General features: G+C 45.2%; 2 protein-coding genes across 3 annotated transcripts in view; one reads left to right on the top strand and one right to left on the bottom strand.

The window, feature by feature from the left end:
- piezo1 (piezo-type mechanosensitive ion channel component 1) overlaps positions 1-6,379 on the bottom strand; it is a 76,819-nt gene extending 70,440 nt beyond the window's left edge. For both annotated transcript variants that reach the window (XM_035417461.1, XM_035417462.1), the window contains exon 1: positions 5,048-6,379. In XM_035417461.1, the coding sequence (XP_035273352.1) occupies positions 5,048-5,111 (64 nt within the window). In that variant the 5' untranslated portion in view covers positions 5,112-6,379. The remainder of the gene's footprint in view (positions 1-5,047) is intronic.
- A 2,100-nt stretch (positions 6,380-8,479) lies between these two features.
- cdt1 (chromatin licensing and DNA replication factor 1) lies at positions 8,480-14,182 on the top strand. Its single transcript, XM_035418100.1, has 10 exons — positions 8,480-9,225; positions 9,646-9,801; positions 9,947-10,173; positions 10,760-10,954; positions 11,070-11,221; positions 11,661-11,761; positions 11,988-12,176; positions 12,635-12,772; positions 12,983-13,184; positions 13,497-14,182. The coding sequence occupies exons 1-10, from the start codon at positions 8,665-8,667 to the stop codon at positions 13,658-13,660; spliced, it is 2,085 nt and encodes a 694-aa protein (XP_035273991.1). The 5' UTR covers positions 8,480-8,664; the 3' UTR covers positions 13,661-14,182.
- Positions 14,183-14,547: the final 365 nt, after the last annotated feature.

The following is a 14,547-nucleotide window of genomic DNA, read 5'->3' as shown; positions in this document are numbered from 1 at the left end:
TCACAGGCAATTCTGGTAGCTTTCCCTAATATATGTGGGACCCCACCTCTTAGTCCAGTTGACTTCAGGCTTGTCCCTCATCCAGAATGTTCTGTAATAGACGGTGAGAGAACAAATACATTTCTGGCTAGTCCGTGACTGCCTTCTGTTCCACTGCCTGGCCTGAGACACACACACACACACGCACACATACGTACACACGCGCAAGCACACATGCACACACACGCATGTGCATGCCTACACACACGCACACACACACACAAAACCATCTCTAATCCTTCAATAGAGATAAATTAGAATTACTGAGAGCCAAAAACACAGAGACCCACACTCCCCTCTACTTTTATCATTTCATCTATTTAAAAGAATGTGTGTTAATTAGAAAGCTTTTGACACAGATTAATTACAGTGCTGAAATGTCCCTGCCAGAGTCCACCCAGCCATGTCGGTTTGTAAATCACAGCACAAGGTAAAGCCTGAAATGCCAAGACTAGAAGGATCTTGCACACAGCAAAAAAAAAAAAACAAACAGAAAAAAGGTTTACTTTGGCTACAGTTTGCTGGTTTCAGATCACTTTTTTTACAATTATCAAAGAGCATATTCAAAATATTGAAGGCACAGCCTTGCCCACACGGAAAGAACAAAAGGAAAGATTGAATTCGGTGTTTCTTGGCAGCAAAAATGCTATCCCCTCGGTGTGAGTCAGACAGATTTGCAACAGAGCAAAGATTCAGGGGCTGTTCATTACAGCACAGCAGCATTAACTGTGAAGATGCGACAGTAAAAAAAAAAGAAAAAAAAAAGGAAGCTCACTCTTGTCTCCGCGCCAGCATTGCCAGCAGTGTTGTCAGACGCGAGCAGCGTTTCTAAGCGTAATTCCTGTTAATAAGTGTCATTAAACAGGAGCAGAAGCAGGAGGGCTTGAGCAGGGTGCTGCGGGTGTTTACCGATTCACAGGAGCAGGGAGAATCCACGGTGTGATTTATCAGCCCCGCACAGCCCGGCTCCGGCACGCCTGATGTTTATTTAATGAGCAGAGTGGGGGGGGGGGGTCGCCGGAGCTGATGCTATCCACCGCGAGCGCAACATGCACGCACACAGACACACACACAGACATAGGCGCACACACACACACACACAGACATAGGCGCACACACACAGACGCGCACACACACACACACACAGACATGGGCACACACACAGACATAGGCGCGCGCACACACACACACACATACAGACACGCACACACACACTCAAGCATGCACACACACAGACACACACAGACACAGACACACACACATGCATGCACGCACACACACCTCAATTCCGCCAAGACTATCTGTAGGGCTTTTACTGTCTCATAAATCATTGAACGCAGAAATACACAAATAAAATTATATTTTTCGTATCTTACAAACAAAAATAATTGGTTCACAAACACATTTTCAAATGTAATGACTCACGAGACAGTAATTAGCCCATGCTTACATACTCATCAGCCATACTCCCTCATTACTCACACTGCTTCCGCAGTTGTGAAATGCTGGTCGCTAGCTCGCTCAGGCTCAGTAATGCATTGGGTGTGGAGTAACAGGGTGATAATAATGGCAGAATGTTTTCACTGACACCATCCACCAAGAAATTTGTTCAGCGTCAGGCACAGAAAGCTTCCTTTATTCCGCGCCACGGCGTGAAGGAGAGTTTGTTCCAGGGCGGTAACAGCTCAGTGTCCACATGCAGCGTTGCACTTGAAGACGAGTGTGACAGGAACAGGAACAAAGCCGTGTACTAAATAAAATGCATCAGCTGATATCCCCACAAAGCATTCGGTCGACTGAAATAAATAAGAACACTACAACAGAGCTGCTGCAGTAACCCCTACAGCAACTGAGCTCCACTGAACAGCCTCTGTGGCATTTTACTACTTCAAAAATGTAATACCAGAGCAATCCTGATAATTTGACAGTCAATGGGGAGCTGAATTATTACTGTTTCATTTTTTTGGTCGTGGTTCATTTTCCCCTCTCTTTCTCTCTTTCCCTCTTCACTGTCCTTCCCTCTGAATTGAGCAGACAGTGAAATTGAGCAGATATAGGCTTATTTCTCATGTTCTGCTGGCTGCAAGGAGCCCAGCAGGAAAAGAAAATAAAATCTACCATTTTGAAGAGGCAGTTCTTATCCAAGCACCCAGTTGAACATTTCAAGGTTTTATATTTTGCATGGCCAGTGGCAGAGAGGCACTAACAAAGAGATGAGAGGAATGCACCTCAGCCAGAGCAAGGCACTTAAAAAAATGAGATTGCATTTTGCCATACCTGTCGTGTTTTAGGTCCTGTGTGCATCTTGTGTAAATATTGTGTGCCACGGGGACAAATAAGCTGTTGAACAAGAAAGTTAAGCTGAAAAACAAGCGACAGATAATCCAGGACCAGGACACTAGAATATAAACATGTTTTACCCGAGTCTCATTGTATGCATGGGGTGTGTTCCAACTGCTTATTTTTTCTCCCTTCCGTGTCTCCTTTCCTGGTATGGAAGGCCCAACGGGTCAAAACATACGTGAAATTGGAATCACACGTTGTCAACTTGGGCCCATTCCATTCGCTTATTTTATCTCCTTGCTTTCCTTTCCTTGCTCCTAGCCCCGGCCGTGTCAGAAGACACAAGGAAAGGACGCAAGGACGGATTAATCAAGGAAACGTGCATAAGGCAGTTGGACTGTCCTTGCTCTTTCAAGCCTCAGTTTGAAGCAACATCAACTGCAGACATGGCAGATGGGGAGAGGAGAATACACAGCTTGAATATTATACGTCACGTATATTCTGAAATATACTTCCGCAAAAAGATGCACTCGCGTTTCCTTGCTCAGGAATTTGTCAGGGGCCTCCCAGGTGCTGGTCCCTTGAAGGAGCACGTAACGGGTCGGAATGTCCTCAAAGATGGCACACCTTCGATCGGTCTCCGGGCCAGTCGAGGACCTCAGAGACAAAGGAGGAATAAAACACACGACTGGAACGCACCCACGTTGACAACGTGTGAATCCAGATGTCAATTCCATGTCTTTTTTTGACCCGTTCGGCCTTCCGTACTTGGAAAGGAGGCGAGGGAATGAAGAAAGGCGGCAGAAAATAAACAGTTGGAACGCACCCACGATGATCCCCCATCAATTCTAAGAATATACTCAAAAGGGCAAGGTTTTCGTCGCGCTAAAGAAACTGTAGTCCATGTTTTTATTGTCTGTTCCAGCTCCCCTGGTACGCCAAGAGACAGTTACTCAGGACTTAAAATTTGGTGACCTTTTCTCTGGAGCGTAAACTGATAAAGCTGGCAGAACGGACGATATTTCACATTTGCGGATGCCCGAGCTGCTTTCACCGCATGCTGATGTGAAGTGCAGTCGTTAGAATGAGTTGTGATGCGCTGTGGTAAAGAAGGGGGAAAAAATGTTGTTACTTTTTGGAAATTGGCTGAAAAGCACTCTGGGGTTTTTGGATTTTTGGAGTTGCGTGGGGCAAGAAATGAGTCAAGAAGCCACAATCTCACTTCTACAAAAAGCCATTTTACAGGAAGAAAAACTATCCTGCAGACTATATATTTTTTGACAACCAATGACTCGTCAGAAAGGATCCAAAATAATGTGGTCAAAGGGCTAATTACAGACTCTACTATACTATTTACAGACTGCTACAGGCAGCTTTTTCTAAGAAGGCTAAATTTATAACATATAGACCTAACAAGAGCTAAAAATTGTAATACTGAATTAATTGTACAAAGGATTCTAATCTGTGAAACAATGGCAAGAAGTGAATTTTATGCATTTTTTTTTTTAAAGTGTGAAACAACTTCAAAGTCTGACTCCAGACACCACATCTCTAAGAAGCAATCACCCATGTCAGAGACTAGTATAGAGCAGCGTGAGTGTGTGTCCATGATGTAGTATCAATGGGAACAAACAGTGCTGATAACTGTGAGAATCTGCGTGGGGCTGGGTGTGACTAAGGGAGTGACTGTTGAGCAAACCCCATGGAATCAATGGAGCTTCTCTGATGCCATTCCAACGCACTGTGAACACCGGAACGGGAGTCACCACAGACCACAGCCTTGGAAACAGCGACCATGGAAACAATGGTCAAATAGAACAATGGAATTTGACATTATTTTCCACATAACTAGCAGCCTAGAGACAGACAGCCTTCGCAATAGTGCGTCTTAATAATGCGACTTCAAAGAAGGTTTTGATTCACCTCAGTGCTCAAGGTTGACAAATGAAAAGATGCTCTGCCATTCTCACAGAAACCTGGAGTTCAGCATAGCAATTCAACTCCAGATTCACTTCACATGGTCCACAAAAAAGGCTTCCTGTGCCTCTACTGACGGTTTTCAGTGTGTCTTTAAACTTAAACTTAAGTAGCAATAAATGACCATATAGGCAACCATGCAAAATAAAAAGAGCAATAAGTAGGAAGATATAAATACATTTATTTCTTGCAGACACTGAAACAGCCGTTTGCAATAAACTAAAAAGCAACAGATTTGGCAACAGTTTCCCGTGATGAAGCTTTACGTGCCCATCTTACATCTGCCCATTTACACAGCTGAAAAAAAGTATTTCCAAACTTCAAAAGTGCTGCATACAGTATATCTGCATATGCCAAATTGGGTGCTGGCATTTAAAAGTTCATTATTACACGCAAAACGGTGCAAAACCTGCTAACTGACGTTTTAACTGGAACATGAACTTCATTATTTGCCAGTACAGTAATTACACTCAGTAAAGGTAAAATCGTGATGACAGAAGGTCAGCAGCAAGTAACTTGCTTATTACATTCTTTCAGAGGCATAGGCTACAGCTGAAATAATAATAATAATAATAATAATAATAATCTTATTATTATTATTATTTATACAATTATTTCACAGCCGTTATTGTTACAATATAACATATGCACACGTGCAACGAAGAAAGAGCAATGGACTTGCTGGCTTATTGTCGTAGGCTATTATAGCCTATCCTCAAAACTTCTTTCACAAAACCGATTAACTCACCTGCGAGTAAGAACGCCGGCAGGAGAAAACAGTAGAACAATCCACACACCACCTGGAGTTCCATATGCGCGTCCCAGTATGATCCAAAAACTATAGCTTCACCAGCATTTCCCGGCGAAACCTCAAACTCCCGTTAAACAGTTTCAACCGATCCACAACGAGACAAATGTTCATGTTAAAACTTTTTTTTAAAGTGGACTGAAGTGCCAGTGTCAGTGAATCGCGGTGTTACTCCATTTCTGAGTGACACCGAAGTACACCCAAGTAGCCTAAAAGTTTTCGTCACCCCTTCCAATCCAGCGCATCGTTTTATGCATTCAGATGACACTTCCACCTGTTCATGTTCCTGTCCACAGCACGGGCCTTGTTCGTTCAAGCACAAAATATCAGGGAACCTTCTCCACAACAGCCCCAGTAAGACAACTTTTCTCTCCTTGCAAAAGCGGCAAATACATTCCCCGTGTAACTATAGGCTATCTTCGTGGAAAAAGTGATTCACTAACGCGCCAAGTCGGACGGGTTCATTCAGCTCACTTCAAAGTTCACCATTCCGCCGTTTAAACGTTTCCGTCCTCAGTAGGCATTCGTGACGTCGAATAGTTTAAACTCAAAGTTGATCTTGCAGCATGCTCCTCAGCATTTATTTAGTGAACTATTAGCTGTGTTTATGTTTAAATGCGCTTGACTGACTGTACATTGCTAGTGCCCAACTACAGAAACTCCCTCTTCTTTGCTAAACTACACCCACAGCGAGGGAGCGCCCACTTCAACTTTTTCCAAAACCAATTCTTCCAAGTATGGACTGCAGGCACAAATCGTTAAGTTTTTCGAAAACACTTCGAAAGGACAATGCAGAGCAACTTGCCCTCGTCGTAACGCACAAACTTGTTGCTCGGTTAATGCATTTTCAATTTTGCCAGCCATTAATTTAGCGGGGAACAGCGTGTCTCTACTAGATCAGTTCATACGTTTTGTGCAAGAAAGTAAATTAAAATACATGTTGAAACGTTGTGTGGTCTAAGAGGGTTAAATGATTTGTGTGATAAAAGTGAAAAAAAAACAACACAGAAACGGCGATGGACTCGATCGATACAATGTAGCCACTGCACATGTCTGGTCAGCTACTTTTACCTTCAATTAAAAAAACAAAAATATTTTCTTCCGAACAGCGACTTTTGGCTGGACTTGAAGTAGAAGTAAACTTTACCCAACTATTTTTGAGACTATTGCTAACCTGGATTTAGAAACCCAGAGAAACTATAGTTACATACTTGGGAAATATCCATGCTTAGATTACCAGTCCTGACGTCAAACATGTCAGAGCAGTCAAGTGATTTGTCACCCGCCACTGTCTTGCACGTGCCTCCGAGTATGCGCAAAATTTAGTTGTCCTGACCTAAAAATCCAAGGTAAATTCTGCATCACCGATATTGTCTTATAATGGTTCCACCTAGCGGTGATGAGTTGTAATGTATGAAATGTACTTGAAATACCCAAGCTTTTATCCAGAGGGAACCAACCTTACTCCTGGAAATCTACCATCCTGCAGGTTTTCAGTTCAACCCTAACAAAGGACACCTCATTCAACAACTAGAGATCTTGCTGAGCTGCTAATTAGTAGAGTCAGGTGTGCCACATTTTTTCAATCAGAACGAAGCTCAGCTCAATGTCCATTAAGCATAGCAGTATCTATGGTGAAATATAGTGCAGTATTTACAAACAAAATTCAGTATTAAAAAAAATCCTAATTAAAAATAGGAAACTCAGATTAAGTCTGAAAGGGATGAAGAATGATTGCCTTTGTTAGAATAAGAACACTGAGATAAACTCCAGCCAATGGACTGCCTGGAAGCAACAGCCAGACAAATGCCAAACAGCCAGCTCAAGCAAAACCCATACAGCATGCAGCACAACCTACCAGACACATCGCAGTCTGACCTGTTAATTACAGGGTGAAGTAGCAGTACTGTACTTATCTGTGGCCCAGAGATTACCCAGCTGTAATTCAATTATATGGCCTGTGAAAATGGGAAAATAGCCATTTGCACAAAGGTTGGCTGGCACTACGCCCTGCTGTATAAAAACAAATGAGACATAACGCTGTCGTACCCTTCCTGCAAATGGCAAGATAACTGGCCTCCCCCAAGCAGTCAGCTTCACCTTCTTGTCGTTACGGAAGCTTAATCTGACACAATGAACTTTGACCAGAAACAGCAAGCACCCGTATCTCCCCACAAGGGCGAGAGGAGGCAGATAAAACAGCACCAGAGAGGGCGAGGTCCTGGTGTCTAGTGCTGACGGCAGCTGCGAGCGATAGCGTTAGCTAGCGGCGACATTTCAGCGGGCACTGCGGTCAGACCACATACAGGGCAGCCCTCACTATCCATGCTGCCCATCAGCCCGTCACCCTGGAGGTGGAGCTCCTCCAAAGATGTGCTTGTGTCATGACACGGGGCAGTGTTCTAACTCTGACTTACCTATTTACCAACATATAACTAGCCTATGAGCTTAAACTGGTCAAAAGACTCGGGCAGGCAACCAAGCTGGTCAAGGGCCTGGGAAACACCTGGAACATGGTGTTCACTGGGTTGGACGGCCATAAACTGTCACACCACTGCTGTCCCCCAAATAGACCCACAGATCCTGGACTGAATCCGTCCTGGCCTGTGCCAACTGTAGGCATTACCATGTCCTTCAGTTACAGACTACAGGCATCACAATGTCCTTCAGCTACAGACTGTAGGCTTTACCATGTCCTTACACTACAGACTGTAGGCATTACCATGTCCTTCAGCTATAGACTACAGGCATTACCATGTCCTTGAGCTACAGACTGGTTTTTTTCCAGAAGCTCCCATGTTTCTAGTGCATGTATATTCCTGTACAGCTGCACTTTGGGGAATGGACACACATAGGCAAGCCCAAGTTACAACGGAGTCGTAGGAAGTTCAGAAGGGGGGCAAGGAGCTATACTAAGACCTCTACATGAAAATGATTATAATCTATAAATATGTAGCTCCAGTGACAACATTTAGATACAAATAAAACAATAACTGTACTTAACACATATAAATAGTGTTAAGGTAACAAAACAGAAAAAAACCATTACAATATGGCTATTAATGTTAATTTCCGATGAAACGATTTTGCAAGATATACAACTGGGTGTGTTATTTCTAGCCTACTTAATATTAGTGGATTACATCACACCTTAAAATGCTATGGTATTTTCAGAAGTAACAAAATAGTTCCCACACGCTGAACTGCTTCATCGGGTTTGCTCCATATGCTTTCAACGGCCAATGTTTTCGTTTCCCTCCACGGTAGGCGTTGTCATGACGTCACACCAAAGTACCCGTATGTCGTGTATTCTTAACACAAAAGAGGGCGTAGCTTAGGCCCATAAACAGCCTATGAGATGACCGATAAAAACCACGAGGGGCTGTTTCGCGCGAAAGTTGTTCTATTTCCTTCCCGGTGATTACTTGTAAGAGCAAGAAAAGAGAAATGCCGCTGGGAAACAGTTAGTATACCGAGGGTTTAGGGCTAGAGTGTTTTTGTAAGTAGTTACACGTTGAAGTTTTTTTAAATACAGATTCGCGACATTATACGGAATTATGTCGCAGGCTCGAGTCACCGATTTCTTTTCCCAAAGCAAGAAAGGTGGAATTGATAGGGGTTTCCAGGGCAAAGGAAGAAAAAATACACCGGTTGTTTTTGTTGATCCGGAAGAATCTCAGGTAGTGGTGAAGAGGGAGAATACACGGTCAACTAGATCTAAATCTAAAACTACATCAAGACCAGCTACAACAAGATCTACGCGCTCTAAAAAATGTTTTCAAGAGGAACCGAAGAAGGACGCTCAAGATGAAGTCCCCGAAGAGGCTACTTCTGCGGTCGAGGTGACGACGACTACTACGCCGGACGTGGCTCCTACAGAACCTGTGGAACAAATCCCCGCGAGCCCTCGAACTCCCAAACGGAGTTCCTCTGAGGCAGAGTTTGACCTCAGCTCGGCATTGTTCTCCGCTACCGCTGGACATAGTTCGGCAAAGAAACGACTTCGGGTCGAATTGGGTCGGGAGGCCAACTCTAACACTGCTTCGAGAGTACCAGACGTGACAACCGAGAAGAAATCGGCCAGAAAGAAGCTTGTTCTTCTTAAAGACGGAGAGCAGGTAAGTTAACGTTAACGAACCTTGACTAGTTAGCATGTCGGAGGATTACATTACTGTAACGTTGCAGCCTAACGTTTGTAAACGTTTGCACATTAATGTAACGCTCTTTCAGATCTTTAAAAAATTATACCGTGGAATGAGTGTTTGTATATGTACTGCAACGCTGCGTGCACTGCAAGCGAGGGCTTGTTTGTCCTACTAGTAATTGTCCATCTGGCAAGCTACCGTCTACCTAATCATCGGCAGATGAACAATCCAGATTGAATTGGCTCTAGTAACTTGCTAACTAATCGGCTTGATTTAATACCGTTCAGAAATTATCTGCTGTTGTAATCCTAAAATAACGTAGAAGAAAAGTTCTTCTATAATTGTACAATTTCGACATTGGAAACTCCTTAAACTCCTAAAACATTGTCACAGGCATGTAGGAATGTGGATAAGCCTGCCCTGCGTCCATCCAGTCCCCTACCCGACGACAAGGAGGCAAAGAACCTGGTGAACCACAGCGACAGCTCCTCCCCTGCCGGCAGCGGGCATGGTGTGGGTAGCCCCCAGAAGACCGCTCCTAGGAGCAAGGTAGGGTGTTTTTATCCCCCACATTCGCGGTTAAACTGGAATGCCGACTACTTATGTTGTATCGCGCTGCCACTGGTCCCATTAATGTTACCATTTTATTGGCGAGGTTCATAATTAAAAGTTTCCATCTATTCCTTTCTACCAGACCTTCACCAAAGAGGACGTGGCCGCTCTCAAGGCTCGTCTTCAGAAGATCCAGGATCAAGGGAAGCGCGCGACCGTGCCGTCGGCCGGGCCTTCCCCCGCGTCCTCAGACTTGAAAGACAGATTGGCGCGAGCTCGGGAGCTGGGAGAAAGGGCACAGCGGCGCAAGGAGGAGAAATTGGCCCAGAAGGAACAGTCTGCCGAGGAAGATACTGCCGCTAAGGAGAGGTGAGCTCATGAAGTACTTATTGGACCCTCTTTGGGCCTGTGCCAATCTTGTTGAAATCCAGTTGAAGGCCCACACTGACACGTGCCTGAGAGCCAGGCCAGCCAGTGTTCTGAAAGGTTACTAAAGAAGATCTGGCATAAACTGGTTCCTCTTGTTTTGATTTTATGAATTGGAAACCATTTATAATTGACGCAAGGGTGCTAAATTCTTTTAGCCTGTTAAGTTTGCCAGTTCCCACTGACTTTACAAACAACCCAGAATGCTAATTGAAGAGAGTTTTGCCTAACCCTTTAGTATTATTTCCAGCACATGTGGGGAAACAGGATCTTGTATACTAAAAAATTTTTTTTCCCAGAAGTGAAAATACTCGCACTTTAGGGCAAAAGGGGTTTATTCAGGTGAGTTATATTTTGTGCGTTGCAGTGGCAGAATTTGCATGCCATGTAATGGCAGAACGGTCAGGGTTCATGCCTTGTTTATCCGCTCCACTTATGGGACATTCGGAGGCCAACCTGTCTACTCCCAATTCAGCCATTCACAGTTAAAAAGTAAATAAATATACGCTTCGTGTCTGCGTCTCCACAGTGAGAATGCTCCGGCCTACCAGCGCTACCACACCCTCGCCCAGGACGTGCCGCCCGGCCTGTCCCTGCCGTACAAGTACAAGGTCCTGTCCGAGATGTTCCGCAGCATGGACACCATCGTGGGCATGCTCTTCAACCGCTCGGAGACCGTCACCTTCGCCAAGGTCAAGCAGGGCGTCCAGGACATGATGCACAAGTAAGGCACAGAGGGCCAGCGCGTTCTGTGGCGCGCATGCAGCAGATTTGTTAGCGTTTTCTGATTGGCTGCGTTGTTTAACCCCTCGCCATCTTTTTTTTTCGTCCGTGCGCAGGCGGTTTGAGGAGGACCACGTGGGCCGAATTAAGACGGTCTACCCTTCGGCCTACACGTTCCGCCAGGAGAGGAACGTTCCCACCTTCAGCGCCACCGCAAACAGGTCCAGCTACCAGCTGACCGTGGAGCCTGTTATTGAGGAAGGCAAAGGTTAGTTTACCACTGTTATTGTTTTTATTGTATTATTTTAAAAAGAAAGAGAACTGTTTCTATGAACTTCATTTTAGGTGACAAAATGAGCGTGTATTTTAGAGTGCACCCCAAGGGAAGTTTTGGTGGATGGTTCTGGCATAGGTATAGCACGTGTCATTAGGTACATTTTATAAAAGCACAGTAGGTGCAGCTGTGCATTTTCCCTGGAGTTGTTCCCCCCCCTCCCCCCTTCTCTCATGGAAAACTGTAGATACATGTTTAACTACAACACAACCCATTTCCACGCACTGTAGCTGGTGTTGAGACCAGCCGGAGAGGTTGTTTTATCAGGAAAACTATGGACCAGCGGTGCTTAATTTAACTTTAAAAAAAAAAAAAAAAAAAAAAAAGATCTCAATCTGTGTCGTGGTGTAAGTGTCCCTTTCCCCGTCTCCAGAGAAGAACGGCGTGCGTCCAACGCTGAGCGCCTCCTGCCTGCTGAAGAGAAGGCGCACTTTCCACCGCAATCTGGTTGACGTCGTCAAGCAGCATCACAAGGTGAGAAGCGCCCCGACGTGGCTTTGCTCTTTGCATATAATGCAAGCTCCGCCTCTTTGTGCAAATGCGACGCCTGGCTGAGATTGCATCAACTGCAGTAGGGCTCAGTGACGCTCCCTCAGTGTTTGAAGGGTTAATGTTCAAACCAAATTAACTTGCCAGCCTTTGTTTAGACTTGGGATTGTTAAATTTGATTCCAACCCTCCCCCCCACCCCACCCCCTTAGGTGTTCCTGGCCTCCCTGAACCCTCCCCTCAGCGTCCCTGACGATAAGCTGACCCGCTGGCACCCCCGCTTCAGAGTGGACGAGGTGCCCGACGTCCAGCCCAGCCCGCTGCCCCGGCCGCCGCAGACGGACAAGCTGACCACAGCCCAGGAGGTGCTGGACAAGGCCCGCTCCCTCATGACGCCCAAGGTAACGCGTCCTCTGCCTTTTCCCTGGGCCTCATGTACAGAGGACAGCTCTGGAGGCTTCAGCTCTTCATGGGATTTTCTTTTCTTTTTTAAAAAAAACATAAACATGCAGATGAAGACTTTTTAGGCAGGAGTGGAGGGAGGTTTTTTTTTTTTTGTTATTTTTTAACATTTAACATCTTGCCCTCACGCCAACTGCATGTTTTGGCATACTGAAAAGTCACTGTATTCACAAGTTTTTTTTTTTTTAAATTTATTATTTGAGTGGTGTAGTTATTGAAGGAGGATGTGGATTTCAATTAAATGCTTAAAATCCAACAAACTGAATTACCCCATGCAAAATCCTGGCATGCAAAACAGCCTTGGAAAATATTCAGTTTTAAAATTAAGCTATTTACAATGGGTCCGTGGACAAACTTTAAAGAGATTTAAAACCTAATCATTGTTGTTTGTGCTCAGATGGAGAAGGCCCTTGCTAACCTGGCTCTGAAGACTGCAGAGACTGGCGTCACACCTGAACCGCAGGAACAGCCCCCGAAAACGGCCCCGGCCCCTCCCAGCGTCCTGAAAGGGGTGTCCCAGTCCCTGCTGGAGAGGGTACGTCTCGCCTACACCTGCACTGCATTCAGCGGGTGATCTTACCCAGAGTTCCCTGCGGTTTCAGCAGCGAGCAGAGCCGACGCGGTTACCTTGCTACCCAATAACCTTCAGGGAACGCTGTTGGAACTTTTGCAGAACCCATTTCTGCACTTTTTCCTTGAAGAGATGTGAGCAGTGATGGTGCTGACCACTCCTCTTCCTCCTCAGATCCGGGCGAAGGAGGCTCAGAAGATCCAGGCGGCCATGACCCGTAACCCCAAGCAGGAGGAGCGGCTGCTGATGATGTCACGGCTGGGGGAGCTGGCCCGGATCCTGCGCAACGTTTTCGTGGCGGAGAAGAAGCAGGCGCTGGTCATGGAGCTGGCCTGCAGCCGCGTGGCGGCCAGCTACCGCTCCTCCCTCAGCGCCGGTAAGTGCAGCGCGCCGCGCCGCCGCGGACCTGCTGCGTATGAGGTCATACCGCATCTACACTTGTACTGCGTATGAGGTCATACCGCATCTACACCTGTACTGCCAGGAACACAGGCGGAGACCTGCTGCGTATGAGGTCATACCGCAACGCAAGTTTGGGCACGTTGTGCTGTGAGCGCAAAATGGCTGCTGGTGTGTGTTGAGTTGGTTATTGTCTCATACCGAATTTGGATCTCCGTAAGGTCTGATGCTTTGTACACCATGTAATTTTTAAAAGAACCTGTTCTAAGCAGACTGCCTCCATTTTCAGGTGAGATGGAGCGGCACCTGCGTCTCCTGGCAGAGCTGGCTCCTGAGTGGCTGACCATTCATCCAGTCAGGAAGGACTTCTACCTGAAGCTGGACAAGACGGTGGACCTAAGCGTGATCGAGGAGAAACTGAACCGGCAGACCAAGGAGGAGGAGAAGCAGTGAACTCCCACCCTCCCTTGTTTTGGGGTTTTTTTTTAATTGAGTGCAATTTTGGAAAGCTGGAAGGTTGGAATTCAGTCTTTTTTTTCCCCCCAAGTGGACATGGGGCTGTCCCCATTCATTTAAACAAAAGGAAAAGGAAGAAGATTGGGCCTTTCATTTTGTCTAAGAAGGGACTGTTTTTTAAAAACTTTTTTAAAGAAGTCTTTTCAGAACTTTTTTTGAAATGGGGAGGGGGTTTGGTGTTCCATGGCAGAACCAACACCAAGTGGTTTTTACTGGCTAAAGGGCTGTAAAAACGATCCTGTGAATCCATGGGCCAGTCTAGACCACATCCTGTTTCCTGCATTAAGTTTGGTGTTGCTGTTTGACCCCATGGGTCAACTGCAGCGTGCTTAGAATCTGTGAAATGAGCGTTGGCTTATTTGTAGTTGTAATGCAATTTTGTGGTCTAGCTATGCACATTGCAATTGACATGACAGGTTTTGTTTCAGAGGACTTGGAATAAAGGCAGTTTCCATTGCTGGTTTGTGTGTATTCAATTATCTCTGAATTACATTCACGGTACACTGTTGTATAGTTAAGTGGATTAATAAACATTCATCATTAAAACACTTTTTTCTTTTTCTTCCCCCAAGCCTGAATTCTTGAATTGCTTTTGAATCTTCAAAACTTGTAGCACGACGTGTTCCATAAAGTCTGGCAGCAACTGCCTGCCTTTTTCAGGCCCGTCTTTTGGGAAATACTCATGTCATAAGTGTATTCCTTAAACGTGAATTTAACAGAATTTTAATAGGTTTTAAATAAGATTTTAATATTTATTTGGCGTTCAAATTTAAACCTGACATTTGGTCAAACATTTAAACAAGTGGCCCAAAAAAAAACAGCAC

This window comes from Anguilla anguilla, chromosome 5 (genome assembly GCF_013347855.1).
Source record: "Anguilla anguilla isolate fAngAng1 chromosome 5, fAngAng1.pri, whole genome shotgun sequence".
Lineage (NCBI taxonomy): Eukaryota > Metazoa > Chordata > Actinopteri > Anguilliformes > Anguillidae > Anguilla > Anguilla anguilla.
This window is presented reverse-complemented; position numbering and strand designations above follow the sequence as displayed.

Bases quoted from the DNA above. Each gene is read 5' to 3' on its own strand.
- cdt1 (XM_035418100.1), top strand. From the start codon at position 8,665: ATGTCGCAGGCTCGAGTCACCGATTTCTTTTCCCAAAGCAAGAAAGGT. The intron at 10,174-10,759 runs GTGAGCTCATGA...GCGTCTCCACAG, and splicing joins GATACTGCCGCTAAGGAGAG to TGAGAATGCTCCGGCCTACC. The intron at 11,762-11,987 runs GTGAGAAGCGCC...CCACCCCCTTAG, and splicing joins TCGTCAAGCAGCATCACAAG to GTGTTCCTGGCCTCCCTGAA.